Raw genomic sequence first — 14013 nt, 5'->3', positions numbered from 1 at the left:
AGCTCTCCCTGGGTTCCTGGAATCCCTGGCTCCCTGATCCAAGCTCTCCCTCAGTCCCTGGGTTCCTGGGATCACTGATCCAAGCTCTCCCTCAGTCCCTGGGATCCCTGGGTCCCTGATCCAAGTTCTCCCTGGGATCACTGGCTCCCTGATCCAAGCTCTCCCTCAGTCTTTGGGATCCCTGGCTCCCTGATCCAAGCTCTCCCTGGGTTTCTGGGATCCCTGATCCAAGCTCTCCCTGGGATCCCTGATCCAAGCTCTCCCTGGGTCCCTGATCCAAGCTCTCCCTGGGTCCCTGATCCAAGCTCTCCCTGGGTTCCTTGGATTCCTGATCCAAGCTCTCCCTGGGTTCCTTGGATTCCTGATCCAAGCTCTCCCTGGGTTCCCGGAATCACTGATCCAAACTCTCCCTGGGTTCCTGAGATCCCTGGGTCCCTGATCCAAGCTCTCCCTCGGTCCCTGGGTTCCTGGGATCACTGATCCAAGCTCTCCCTGGGATCCCTGCGTCCCTGATCCAAGCTCTCCCTGGGATCCCTGCGTCCCTGATCCAAGCTCTCCCTGGGTTCCCTGGGATCAGTGATCCAAGCTCTCCCTGGGATCCCTGATCCAAGTTCTCCCTGGGATCCCTGGCTCCCTGATTCCAGCTCTCCCTGGTATCCCTGGGTCCCTGATCCAAGCTCTCACTCAGTTCCTGGGATCACTGATCCAAGCTCTCCCTCAGTCCCTGGGTTCCCTGGATCCCTGATCCAAGCTCTCCCTCAGTCCCTGGGATCCCTGGCTCCCCAATCCAAGCTCTCCCTCAGTCCCTGGGATCCCTGGGATCCCTGATCCAAGCTCTCCCTCAGTCCCTGGGATCACTGATCCAAGCTCTCCCTCAGTCCCTGGGATCCCTGATCCAAGCTCTCCCTCAGTCCCTGGGATCCCTGGCTCCCCAATCCAAGCTCTCCCCCAGGGATTTTTGGGGTCAGGTTGCCCCCAGTGCCGGGGCAGAGCTGTGCTGTCACAGCCCGTGGCCACAGGCACACCCTGTCCCTCAGCCCAGCTCTCCTGGGGCAGCTCCAATCCTATGGAAATGCTCAGGAATTCCCCCTGGGATACTCTCCAACCCAGGCCTGTCCCAGTGCAGCAGGGGCAGGAGAGGTGCCCTGCTCCCCTGGGATAACTCCTGGTGCCCACACAGGCACTCTGTGAGGTGGGAAGGACAGACCTGAAGCCCAAACCAGGTGAAAATGCCACCAAAAAATAGTCTAAAACAGTTTTCCTGGAATTCTGTGCCTCGTTAGCCCGGATTTCCAGCCCTGCTCCAGGTTCCTCTGGTTTCAGATGGAATGAAATGGTTCATCTGGGGGCAAAGCTGTTCAAAAGGGTGAGATAACACTACAGCAAAAAGCACTTTGTGCTTTAAAAAATAATCTGTTCCTGTGCCACCTTTAGTTCAACTGTCTGCCTTAAAAGCCTTGCCCAAAACAACTGCACAAAACCTGGAAGTTTCCATCAGACTGGTATTATTCTAAATTTGGGACTGAGCTGAACTGAAAATTCCAACTCTCCCGTGTGGACACACGGTTTCTAGACCTGCACCACTCGTTTCAGGAATAAAAATTCCAGGTAGTTTTGATGTGAACTGTTAATGAGTTACAATCCATCACAGTTGGACTTGATGGTCTTAAAGCTCCTTTCCAACTCGAATGATTCTGTGATTCCAGAGCCACCACAGGCACCAACAGCAAAAAAAATGACTTTATTCTAAAAAAAGCAGCTGTTGTTAGAGCACAGTCCCGTGGTTTATTATTACTGGATCATTATTTACTGTGATGATGATTGGTACTTGTGTGCAAAAGGCTGAGGAGCAAACGATCCTTCCCAAGAGCAGGGGTGTCTCCTCTCCAGCCTGGTGTCAAACTCACACTTCTCACCCCAAAACCAAGCTGCAAACCCCGAGATCCTCTCGGTTTCCTCCCTCTGGAACAGCCAGAAAGGAACCAGCTGGTTAATGAAGCTGCAATAAAGGGTTTTTTATGTGCACACACAGACCTCCCCATCGCTGTTTGAGCTGCTGCACTTCAGGCCAGTGTCTGGGCCACGATTCCAACGAGCTTGCTGAGGAATCACAGGAACTGTGGCATCAATATATCCCACAGAATCCCCCAAAGAAGTGTCTCCTGTTTGTTTTTCACCTCCAAGACTTTGCAGGCTTTTCTAAGAGCAAGTTTGAACGAAGGACCAGGGGAAAAAAAGACAAACTTATGTCCCAGATGCTGCAGGAAATATTCTCAAGCTACTAAAAAAAGAAATCACTCCTTTAGCTTTGTTACCTCTGAGTGGCTGTGATTTCATCAGCAAACCTCCCTGCAGAGCTTTCCCTGCACGGCCCAGGGCGAGAGAGGGAGCTCCAGAATCCTGCACTCAGCAGTTTTCACCCAGAAATAAGGAGCTGGAGCAGGAGGGCGAGTCCCAACCTGCTGCCCCGTGTTACTACTCTGAGTTAGAGTTACACAGGCTGCTACTATCACCTCTGTTTGCTACACCTTCACCACTGCCATGGCCCTGCCCACACTCACCCTCCAGCACGGGGAAAACACGGGTCTGCCCCCTAACAGGGCCAAAAATGTGTATTTCTGTGCATTTATGTTCAAGGCTCAGGCTTCTGGGCTTAATGTCTGCCTGCCACGGGACACTTCCTGCAAGGAAGAAATCCCAGTTCCACACTCAGTGTCAAAAAAGCAAATTAAATACTGCCTGGCTCTTGCAGCACCTCCTAATTTTGTTCCTCTTCACCTCTGGGAATCTCAGCCTTTTTTAAGTCTCTCCTTTCTGTGATTTTCTCCACACACACAAAATATTTATTAACTTGTATGTCCACACGTTTCTGGAGGACAAATTGCAGATGCACAGGGAAAAACTGCCCTCACTGAAGGGTGGTGGGGCAGTGGGACAGGGAGAGGAGGAATCCCCACCCTGAGGGAGGTGGCACTTGGGGACAGGGTTCAGTTGGGAACAGAAGGGCTGCACTCCACGATCCCAGAGGGCTTTCCCAACCTGGGAGATTCTGGGATTCCAAGTGACCCCCCTCACTCACAGCAAGCAGCCAAACCCTCTATTTTTATAACACTCCCCAAGTTTCAGCAGCCCTGTCAGCACCGAGCTCGAGGAGGAGCCTGTCAGACGTGCAAGTGCAAAGGATTTTCCTCCTGCTTTAATTTCTGCACTGGCATTCCCAGGAGAGGAATTCCACTGCTCCTCTTTGTGTCTCAGAGCTTCACTGAGTGCACTGCAAGGGCCACATTTTCATTCCAATCCGTTATTCCTCCTCCAAAAGCAGGGAGAGTTCAGTGTCAGAGCTCCAGGTGAGGCCACACCTGGCTCTGAGCTGGGCATTTCTTGGCTTTCCCCTCCTCTCCATTGAAAGCAGAGATTTAGGGATCACTTCCCTCTGCTGAAGGGTAATTTTCAGAGCTAAAACTTGCTTTATTTCATGGAAATAAGACAAAAAAATATCCCTGGGGCATTATATTCAAAACAGGAATATTTTGAGTCATGGTTCCCATTTATTTCCACACAGACACTTCCAGCCCCTTTTCAGGAATCAGCAGGACACTGTTTGGTGTCATTTCTAACAACCCATGGTATCAATGGTGTCACATATCAATAATATCACCAATGGATTATAATATATATTATTATATCAGATACATAATATATGTATTATATATACCACATATAATATATGTGGTATAATATATGCACAATATATTATATCATGTATATATATTATAATATATTTATAATATATGTATTATATTAAATACATATATACTTAATATGTATAAAATACATATATACTTATAATATATATATACTTATTTTATATATATATAAAATACATATATACTTATTATATATATATAATACATATATACTTATTTTATATATATATAAAATACATTTATATTTATTTTATATATATATAAAATACACACATATATAAAATACATATATACATATTATGTATATATAAAATACATACATACATATATATATATATATATATATATATAATATCACTAATATTTGCTTCCCTTTCTGATTTCCACTTGGAATGGGATGGATCTCCTGAAGGAAAACCTGGTACATAAACAAAGATGTCGAGGGGGAAGAATCCCTCCTGTCCCCATCCAAATCCAAATCCTGATTATTTTCCCTGGTAAAAACTCTCTTGATGCAATGGGAAAGTGTCCAGATGCAAAGGTGCTCTTTGCTGGGAGAACCAGAGGATCCTGGAATATCCTGAGCTGGAAGGGACCCACAAGGATCATCCAGTCCAACAGCCCAACAACCTGACCCTCCCCTGATTAATTCACCTTCAACCTGCCCTCAGGAAGGGATTTGCAGCTGCAAGTGCCACCTGAATCCAGGCATCAAGAGGAATCACTGGCTGGATATTCCAGGCTGGCCAAACACTCAACTCACCTCAACAGGGTCCTGTTGGACCAAAAAAAAAAAAAAACAACAGAAGAAAAAGGAAAAAAAACCCCAAACATCAGTATAATGACAAGTTGGGATCCTGCTCTTCCAGTGTTAGAAAAATCCTCAGGAATAATAAGCTTGTTCTGAGCTGGGAGAATGTGAAATAAAGGCCATTGCCAACAGTTTATGTTATGCAACATAAATTCTGAGAATTTCTTGGTCTGCAGGCTGAGGAAAAACCCCTCTGGTTCCCAAGGAGGGAAAACCCAACCCAACTGCACTGTGGAGTCTGGAAAAAGCCAGATCAGTCCTTCCATCCAGCACACTTGTCTTCTCAGGGCACAGTTTATGCCTTGGAATCACAGAATCCCAGAATGGGTTGGGCTGAAAGGGACTTTGAGCACAGGACACAGGTGGGAGAGATGGAAACCCTGCAGCCCTGGGGCCCTGTGGAACAGACATCCCACCCCAAGGAAGGTCTCCAGCTTCCATGGACTTGGATTCCCCTGCTGAATGACCTGCTAGGGCTACCTAAGGGTACATCCTAACGTTGTATTGGCAAAACCTTCATGTGTGTTGGCAAAAAGAGCAGGTTGCAGCCCAACACTTCCAAAATTTAGCATCCATGCAACGTTATTTGTAATCCTTGCCATTTATCCCCTTCTCCCTGTCTGCTGTTGCTGCTGTTCCTTGTTACATCCTGCAGATCACACAAACAAAAAGGAGGCAGGGCTACCTCCTTCCCTTTGGAAAACCCCTGGCACATCCCTCCAGCCACTCCATTTATAGCCATGGTATCACCAGGCTGGTTTGTAACTCAGCTGGAAAAGTCTCCTTGGCTTTCCAGGCCCTGCTCGGGCTGTTTGTGGCAGTGACAGGTGAGAGACAGGAAACCCACTGACTCCAACAGGAAAGTAGGAACCCAAACCCCATCCCAACAGAGATAAGACCCCCAAGGACCCCCACTTCCTTCTATAAAAGAGACTAAAAATCACACCATCACTTGCCAGAGATGTCACTTTAAGCTGACAGGGGAATTATCTCTTGTTGCTGTTGAAACGACGACGGTGAACGAGCACCTTCCCCCTGTCAACAGCCACGGAATCAAACCATTCCTGACTCCAGAGGCTTCAGGATCAGAGGTCACACAGAACCACACGATGGGGCAGGGATGGTGAAGCCTCCCAACACAGCTCAAAGGCCCCAGGACCTGCAAACCACCCCAGGGCCACCCCACTCACTTGTTTGGGAGGACAGTGCTCGCTCTTCTCATCCGTCATCTTCCCGCTCTTGGGAGCCCTCCTCGGCTGCTTGATGCTGGTTTTTATGGCAGGCCTGCAGACATAATTCTCCAGGTTCTTGGGAGGCTTTTTGGTCCTCTTGGCTTGGAGGCCGATCTTCAGCTTCAGGTTCCCCTCGGAGAAGTTGGTTTCCTTCACGGAGAACTGCTGGGCCTCGCTCAGGGCCTCGCTCTTCCCATTCTCGCCCTCCCGGCCCTTCTTCTTCCCGTCCTCCTCGTCCTTGCTGCAGCCTTCGGGCTCCGCTTCCCCCTTGCCCACCAACGTGCCAAGGTTTGCCACAGAGGGGCTTTTCCCAGAAAACCCTTCAGAATCAGAACCCAAGCCTAACATAGCAGTATTCCGAGGGTCCATCACAGGCGGAATATTTGCCTCCGGGTGATTTTTAGGGAAGATTTTACAGGGATATGTTCCTCAGAGGAGCTGTTCCACTACTGGCAGTCAGCATCTTTCACTCTGCAAGGAGGAAAAAGGCAGACAGAAGTAAACTTTGATTTCCTGGCAGAAATTAAATTAAGGTTTAAACCAATCAGAAAGCAAACAATTATATTTCAGACGAGCTGATGTTCCAAGACACCAACCCCGCTGGTCACCTACTTCAAAACCACAATTTATCTGTAAAACACTTTTAAATGATAAGTGAAAAATCAAAAGTGTGGGAATATTATAATATAATTTCCAATTCATCCACAGGACACTTCAAACAACAGTTAAGGACTTTAATATTGATCATCAAAGCAATTTTTCCATTTATAACCAAAGCCCAGCTACTCTTGGTCTGGACCCACTGGATGAGCTGCATCTAAGGAAGGACATGAATGAACCCCATGAGAAAGCATCCAAACCCCAGAGATATTCTGATTTTAATCATCTGAGCCACCAGGAAAGTTGAGCTTAACCCACGTGGGCATTGGTTTAAAAACAAGCCACAGACTCCTGAACACACACACACAGAGCCTTGGACACTCCCAGGGATCCAGGGGCAGCCACAGCTGCTCTGGGCAGCCTGTGCCTTCCTCACAGGGAAGGATTCCTCCCCAATATCCCACCTAACCCTGCCCTCTGGCAGTCTGCAGCCATTCCCCCTTGTCCTGTCACTCCAAGCCCCTGTAAAAATTCTCTCTTCTTTCTTGCAGGCTCCCTTCAGGTCCTGGAAGGATATTTTTGTTAGGGGCATTCAAAGCAGAAAGTGTTTAAATATCTTCAGCATTTAAATACCTTAATCATTTTTAAGTGAAATAGGCCAGAAACAGGTCTGATGTGCTGAAAAGTGCATCCCAGGCACCAAAGCAGCCTGGTTTCTGTCCTCACCCTCCAACAGTCACTGAGGCTCCACTGTGAGCAGTGAGATTTCAAGGGTTTCAATCAACTCCAAAATGAGTTTCACAGAAAGGTCTCAAGGAGCTCAGCCCTCCTGGCCAGACAGGGATTAGGGAAGCAGCTGGAGGAGGTGGATTTGGGGTGGCTCTGGAACACAAGGGGAAGGATCAGGAGTGTGAAAGGTGATCCTGGAGAGCACCAAGGCAACTGCAGTGGGCTCAGGTTGGGAGAACAGCTGCCAGGATTAGTGGGGGTACAAGAGAAGCTGCTGAGAACACCCAAGGCAACCTGCTGGAAAACCAGGCTGCCCCAAAACAAACTCCTTTCCACGTGTTCTGGGCTCATCATCCACATGGTTTCCACCTGCAGCTCGGGCTTCTCAACTGAGCACATCCTCAGCAATCAAATCCAGAGGTAATTAGATAAAATCTCCGTTTTACAAGTAGAAAAAAACTGGGAGAACAGTGTGACGTGGATATAGAAGGTGAGTTAGTGGCACTGCTCAGATCAAGGCCCAATGTCCAGTCCAAGAAGCTTCACCACGTCACCAAAAATGGGCTTTTTCACACATGCTGATGCCCAGCAGTAAAATAACCCTGAGCTAATGCCTGAATTTGTATTATTCGAGTCCAAGAGAAGGGACAATCCTTCATGGAACTGTCAAATCCGTGTTCACACAACTGTTTCCTTCTCTAGGGACCGTGGTGCAGAGCAGCAACAACACTTCAGTCATTTTCTTACAGATAAAATTAATTAATAAGCTTAAAATATGAAACCAACAGCAAGATTACACTCACACCCTGACCCCAGGAACTGCAAGGCCTGAAGTGCACAGTGGGAATTAAAGCAGAACTGTGCTCACATCTCACTCTGTGGCAACACAGGACCAGGGACCATCCCAGAAACAAAGTCACTAAATTGATGGCTCCCAGAAACACAGAGCAGGTCATTTATTTATCCATTAATTGCTCTCCACACAGACCACAAAACTGCTAATCCTGGCCCTAATCACCATTTTGCCTGGATCACTGTAATCTTCTCCCACTCCTCAGTTACCCCAGGAATTCACAGAACAGTGTCTGTCTCTCGGGTCTCACCTCCCTGGATCCCAGGGATGCTGCTGCTTCCCTGCCTCAGCAAGTTCCAGCTCCCTGGCCCTGCCTCCAACGTGTTCAGGGCTGTGTTTTGGTTCTCCCCTTGCTCCTGTTCCCCACTGACACCACTGGCTGTGTTCTTGTCTCACTTTCTCTGTGTCACTCCTCACATTCCTCGTGCCTGGCTCTCCCTATCCTGCAGGATCTGTTCCACTCCTCCTGCAGGATCTGTTCCACTCCTGCAGGATCCCTTCCACTCCTCCTGCAGGATCCCTTCCACTCCTGCAGGATCCCTTCCACTCCTCCTGCAGGATCCCTTCCACTCCTCCTGCAGGATCCCTTCCACTCCTGCAGGATCCCTTCCACTCCTCCTGCAGGATCCCTTCCACTCCTGCAGGATCCCTTCCACTCCTCCTGCAGGATCCCTTCCACTCCTCCTGCAGGATCCCCTCCACTCCTCCTGCAGGATCCCCTCCACTCCTCCTGCAGGATCCCTTCCACTCCTCCTGCAGGATCCTTCCACTCCTCCTCCAGGATCCCTTCCACTCCTCCTGCACAATTCCTTCCACTCCTCCTGCAGGATCCCTTCCACTCCTCCCGTAGGATCCCTTCCACTCCTGCAGGATCCCTTCCACTCCTCCTGCAGGTTGTGCCTTAAAAATCTCGTGGATGTCAAAGCAAATGAGCAGCCAGCTGATGACAGCCACGGTTCAGAGGCAGCTAAAAAAAGCCTGCACGAATTTACCCTGAAAACTCTTGATGATTTAGGGCTTTCAAGGCCTAAAACTCTCACATTTAACCATGTGCTGTAGGGTACTTATCAGTGTCTCCACCCTCACTGTGTGAAGTTCCAAGGCTTGTTCTGAATTATCCTGCATCCGGGGGATCTCAGGGTAACAAAACTTTTGCTGGATTGAAAACCAGCCAGGCACCAAATCTCACAGGTGAGGAGCAAGACACGTCCTGACCATCTCCCTGCAAAGCAAATCATGCAGGTTCTGCAGATCTCAAATCCCTCCTGCAATTGTTCTTCCCCTCAAAAAATTAACTAGGAAGTGTTTTAACATCCTAGTTTTGACACGTGCCACCGTGGTGCTCATTAAAGATTCCTCTGATGCCACACACAGTTTTAATACCTGGGTTTCATCCTTATTCCCCTGGTGTCACATCCCGAGATTCCTGTTCTTCTCATCCCTTGCTTTTCCAGAAAGAAAATGCTAAGGGTTGATTTTCCACTGCCAGATCCCTTTAGCAATATTAACTGAGATTTTCCCCCCCGATCAACTCAGGACTTCATTCCTGCTGCTGTTTTTGTCCATAAAAACACAGCGTCATTTCATATTTAGAAGGTATTTTTCTTTTGGTTCTTTTCATTGCTTCAGCTCCAAGAGACACTAAAACCAACTCAGCTGAGTGTCTGAAATCCCAGACTATTACCAGTAAACTCCATGGCCTCCCACAATCCCTTCCCATGTTCCTTGTCTTATTTCCCCTGCTGTGGAAGGCAGTTACCACACTCAGAAGTTTTCTCAAAAAGAGAATAAAAAGTGTGATAAAAGCTGACAGTATTTCCCCACATCACATTCCCTGAGCAGTCACTGCTGGAGGCCCCTGGATCACCTGAAAATGTTTAGAGATGGAGACACTTGTCAGGAACAAAGTTCCTGCTTGTGTTACAGGAGGTGACAAATAAAATAACTTCCCAAGCAGCTCCTGCTGGGAGTGTTTTGGACAGGCCGAAATCCCAGAGGACCTGGCCTTGTCAGGAAGAATATTCCACGGGAGCGTTGGGAGCAGAGGCAGGGAGAGCAGGACACGGGTTCTGTGGGAAGGCAGGCAGAGGACAGACATGATGACACCCTGCAGGCATTCTCCAGTGGGAGGAAAACTTGGGAAGCAGAGATAGTGTTTCTCCTCAGCCGGCTCCAGCTGACACCCGACCTGGCTGGAAGTCCGGGAGCACCTCGTGGAATTCGGAGGCGCCGGGCAATTCCCTCGCTTCGCTATTCACATGCAAATGGACGCGGAATTGCTAAAATCTGCATAACCAGCCCACGTTCGACGGGAGCAAAGGTTCCTCCTGCCTTAGGCTGCGAGTCCCAACAGCAGTCAGGTTGGGAATCCTCCTAAAATATTATCCCAGCTGCTCCCGTGTGAGTCAGGAGCTCCCCGGGAGCTCTCTGCATCCAGTGCCTTCCAGGGGATTCTTCTGGACAAACCCAGCTATTTATACCCATCCAGGCAAGGACGAAGGTGAAATCCTTGCCTGCTGTGTCCCTTCACTCCTGGCAGTGCCCTTGGTTATTCCCAGGGCCAGGATGGCCCCTCCTGTGCCACAGGTGATGGCCAGAGAGGCAGGGACCAACACAGACTGTCCTGTCACAGAATAACCTGTCACAGAATAACCTGTCACAGAACAACCAGCAGCTCTCCTGACAGGTTCCCTTCCCTCTGAAAGCTGGAGATGGGACTCACTGGAGCAGGAGAATGTGTTTGCCTTCCAACAGCACCAGAAATTCGCATTTTAAAAATAAAAAGCCAACAATCCCTCTGACAACAATATCTGTTTAAAACCACCTGTAATCCAGTAACTCCGTGTGCTATTGCTACTTTTCTCTCGTGACAACTGCCTTTTATACCAACGTGCACCAAAGGTTTAAACTGCTTTTTGTACCCTCTGGGACAGTTTAAACTTCTGAAAACAACTGGGGGGGAAAAAAAGGCTTCTTTTTGTAAATTGTAACTCAAATTATGTCGCTGGTTATTATCACTCCAACATAAAGTGCTTTTTAGGGGACTGCTGATTGCCTGTAGCAAAGAAATGTAACTCAAGTCCAAAAAGAAGTTGTGGTAATTTTGTCTTTAAAACCAAAATTAGTTAAACCCCTTAAAAAAAAAGAAATCTCTTATACTCTCAGACAGTTTGGAAAAGCTTTAATTTTGAGTAAGAACTGAAGCAGGCAGACAGCTGATGATTTTAGAGCCCATCTCTCCCCATATGTTCAAGCAGCTGCCAGAACTTCCCCGTTCCCACAGAGGCACCAGGGATGGTCCCAAAGTCCTGCGGGATGGCCATGGGAAACAGGATTCACCCCAAACCCCCACATTCCTGGAAAACACCTGCCTTTGCAGGTGCAGCACATATTAGAGCAAGGAGGGCAGTCAAAATAAACGGGGAAAGAAGGTGCCCCTGGAAACGAAAACGAAGGATATTTCAGTGGATGAAGGTAAAGCCACAGGTTCTGCCCCTGCTCCCAGAGCTCCCACTGCCTCCAGCTTCCCTTCCTGGCTCCCGACAACACTCAACTACCAGGAGAGCAAATGCGTGTCCCGAGGCCATCGGATGGAAACCCACATTCCAAGTAGCTCCCAGTTCTGTAATTAACGGGGCAAAGAACCACAAACCAGGGCCAAAGCCAGGAGTTAGAAAGTCAGGAGACCACGGGGGAAGAGAGAGAGAGAGAGACAAGGGTAGGAACACATTTTGCCTTCCGATCTGAGAGATGGGTAAGGCCGAGATGGGAGGCTCAACCACCCAATCCCAAATTAAGGGTCAATAAAGCTAAAATAGGATTGGTAATGCAATGAGAGTAAAATTCCAGGAGTGTGATTTTGGGGAAGGAGGAGGAGAAAGCCTGCAAGCCACTGACCCAGTAAACCAGCCGGAAACCCAAAAATACATAAAATAATAGCGGTATGTGTCAGGGAGCCCCCCGGCCGCCTCCCCCCGCACCCCCGCCCATCGCACGGGGCCGTGCCCGGGGAAACACCGAACTTCGGCGGCGCGGAGCCGCGGGCACAGCCCCGCTCCCCGGAACACGGGGGGGGCCCGGCGGGACCCCCGGGGCCGCTGTCAGGGTGACATCCCACCCCCCGAGCCCCCCGCGACCCCGGCCCGCACCCCCGGGGGGCTGCCCCGGCCCCGCGGCCGCCGCCGCTGTCAGCGGGCCCCGCCGCCGGCGGGGATCCCCCGCCCCTCGCCGCGGGCCCTGTCAGGGACCCCCGGGTCCCTCCCCGCCTGTCAGAGCCCCCCGGCCCCGCCGCGGCTCGCAGGGACCGCCCGCCCCGCTCCGCGCCGCGCTCCGGGCCCTGCCGGGGATCCCCCCCCGCGCCGCCCCCGGGGATCCCCCGCCGCCGCCAACGGGGATGCCCCGCGCCCGCCGCCGCGCCCCGCTGCGGGGCTGCCGCGGGGGTGCCGCGCGGGGACCGGGGGGACACCGGGGGGGATGCGGGGCGGCCCCGCGGCGGCTCCCGGCGCGCCTCCCCTCCCCCTCGGGGCCGCGGGGCCTGAGGCGGTCCCCAGTCCCCGCCCGCCCGCGCGCGCCCGCCCGCCCCGCTCCCCTCCTCACCGTGTCAGCGGCAGCGCGGCCGGGGCCGAGCACGGGCTTGCTCCGCGCCGCATCCCCGCGGCCGCCCGGGCGCGGGCGGAGGGGCCGGGGCGGGGGCGGGGGGGCACCGGGACCGAGCGGCCGCCGCGGCGGGGCCTGAGCCGAGCGAGGCGGCGGAACCAAAATGGCGGCGGCTCCTGCTCCGCCGCGAGCGAGCGCACGGACACGCCCCCCCCCCCGCCCCGCGCGCCGGGCACGCCCCCCCGAGCTACGCCACGCCCCTTTCCTTGTCGGGCACGCCCCTCGCACGCCAGACCGCGCCCCTTGTACCTTAGGCCACGCCCCTCCCGCCCTGTGGCCACGCCCCCGGCCACGCCCCCCGACAAAGACTCTCCAAAAAGGAAAATAAGGGAGGGAAAAAAAGGTGGTTTTTTTACATCAAATGACCTTTAAGGGGGATGTGTAGACGCACAAAGGCATCTTTCCTTGAGGGTCACATGCGCTAGTGAGTTGGAGTGTTAAAAGGCCTTTTGTGAAACTGGAGTTGTGGAATTATACAGTGTTAAGGGGCTGGAATGGGCTGTAAAGTTCATTTCGTGCCAACCTATCCCCTTACCATGGGCAGCGACACCTTCCACTAGACCACGTTGCTCAAGGCTTTGTCCAAGCTGGACTTGCACACTGCCAGGGTTGGGGCATCCACAATTTCCCTGGGCAACCTGTGCCAGGGTTTCTCCATCCTCACAGGGAAGGATTTCTTTACGATATCTATCCTGAATTTCCTCTCTTTCAGTTTGAAGCCATTCCCCCTTGTCCTGTCACCCCAGTTTCTGATGAACAGTCCCTCTCCAGCTTCCCTGGAGCCCCTTCAGATCCTGGAAGGTGCTCTGAGGTCTCCACAAAACCTTCTCTTCTCCAGCCTGAACATTCCCAGCTTTCCCAGCCTGACTCCCTACGGGAGGGGCTCCAGTCCCCCTTATCAACTTCATGACCTCCTCTGGACTTGCTCCAACAGTTCCATGTCCTTCTTATCTTGGGAATGATGGAATGATGTTCACAATGTCTGATAGGAATTAATACAGTCCATTAACTAGTGTTTTAAACATTGTATGTCACAAATAGGAGAAATTAATAACAAACTGTATTGCAGCAAGATATATAAAAAATCCAAACAAACAAAAAAAACCCCACAACTGAAATACCAACAGCAAAATGGAAATTCCTTCTTTGGAGCAAGTCCAGAGGAGGCACCAAGTGGATCAGAGGGCTGGAGCAGCTCTGCTGGGAGGGAAGGCTGGGAGAACTGGGATTGTTCAGCCTGGAGAGGAGAAGCTTTGGGGTGACCTGACTGTGGCCTTCCAGTGCCTGCAGAGAACCTAGAGGAAAGATGAGGCAAAACTATTTACCAGAGCCTGGAGGGCCAGGACACGGGGGGATGGGTTCAAACTGACAGAGAGTAGGTTTAGATTAGATATTAGGAAAAAATTCTTCCCTGTGAGGATGGGG

The 14013-nt window shown here is 51.0% G+C and overlaps 1 protein-coding gene across 1 annotated transcript in view; it reads right to left on the bottom strand.

Moving 5' to 3' along the window:
• Positions 1-12689, bottom strand: part of ASH1L (ASH1 like histone lysine methyltransferase) — a 66756-nt gene extending 54067 nt beyond the window's left edge. The window contains exons 1-2 of the mRNA XM_064638389.1: positions 12529-12689; positions 5709-6221 (exon numbers count right to left, since the gene is read on the bottom strand). Coding sequence (XP_064494459.1) covers positions 5709-6119 — 411 coding nt within the window. The 5' untranslated portion in view covers positions 6120-6221; positions 12529-12689. The remainder of the gene's footprint in view (positions 1-5708; positions 6222-12528) is intronic.
• Between the last annotated feature and the right edge of the window lie 1324 nt (positions 12690-14013).

The sequence above is a fragment of the Pseudopipra pipra genome, chromosome 29, assembly GCF_036250125.1.
Source record: "Pseudopipra pipra isolate bDixPip1 chromosome 29, bDixPip1.hap1, whole genome shotgun sequence".
NCBI lineage: Eukaryota > Metazoa > Chordata > Aves > Passeriformes > Pipridae > Pseudopipra > Pseudopipra pipra.
Note: the sequence above shows the minus strand (reverse complement) of the source record. Positions and strands in the feature narration are given on the sequence as shown.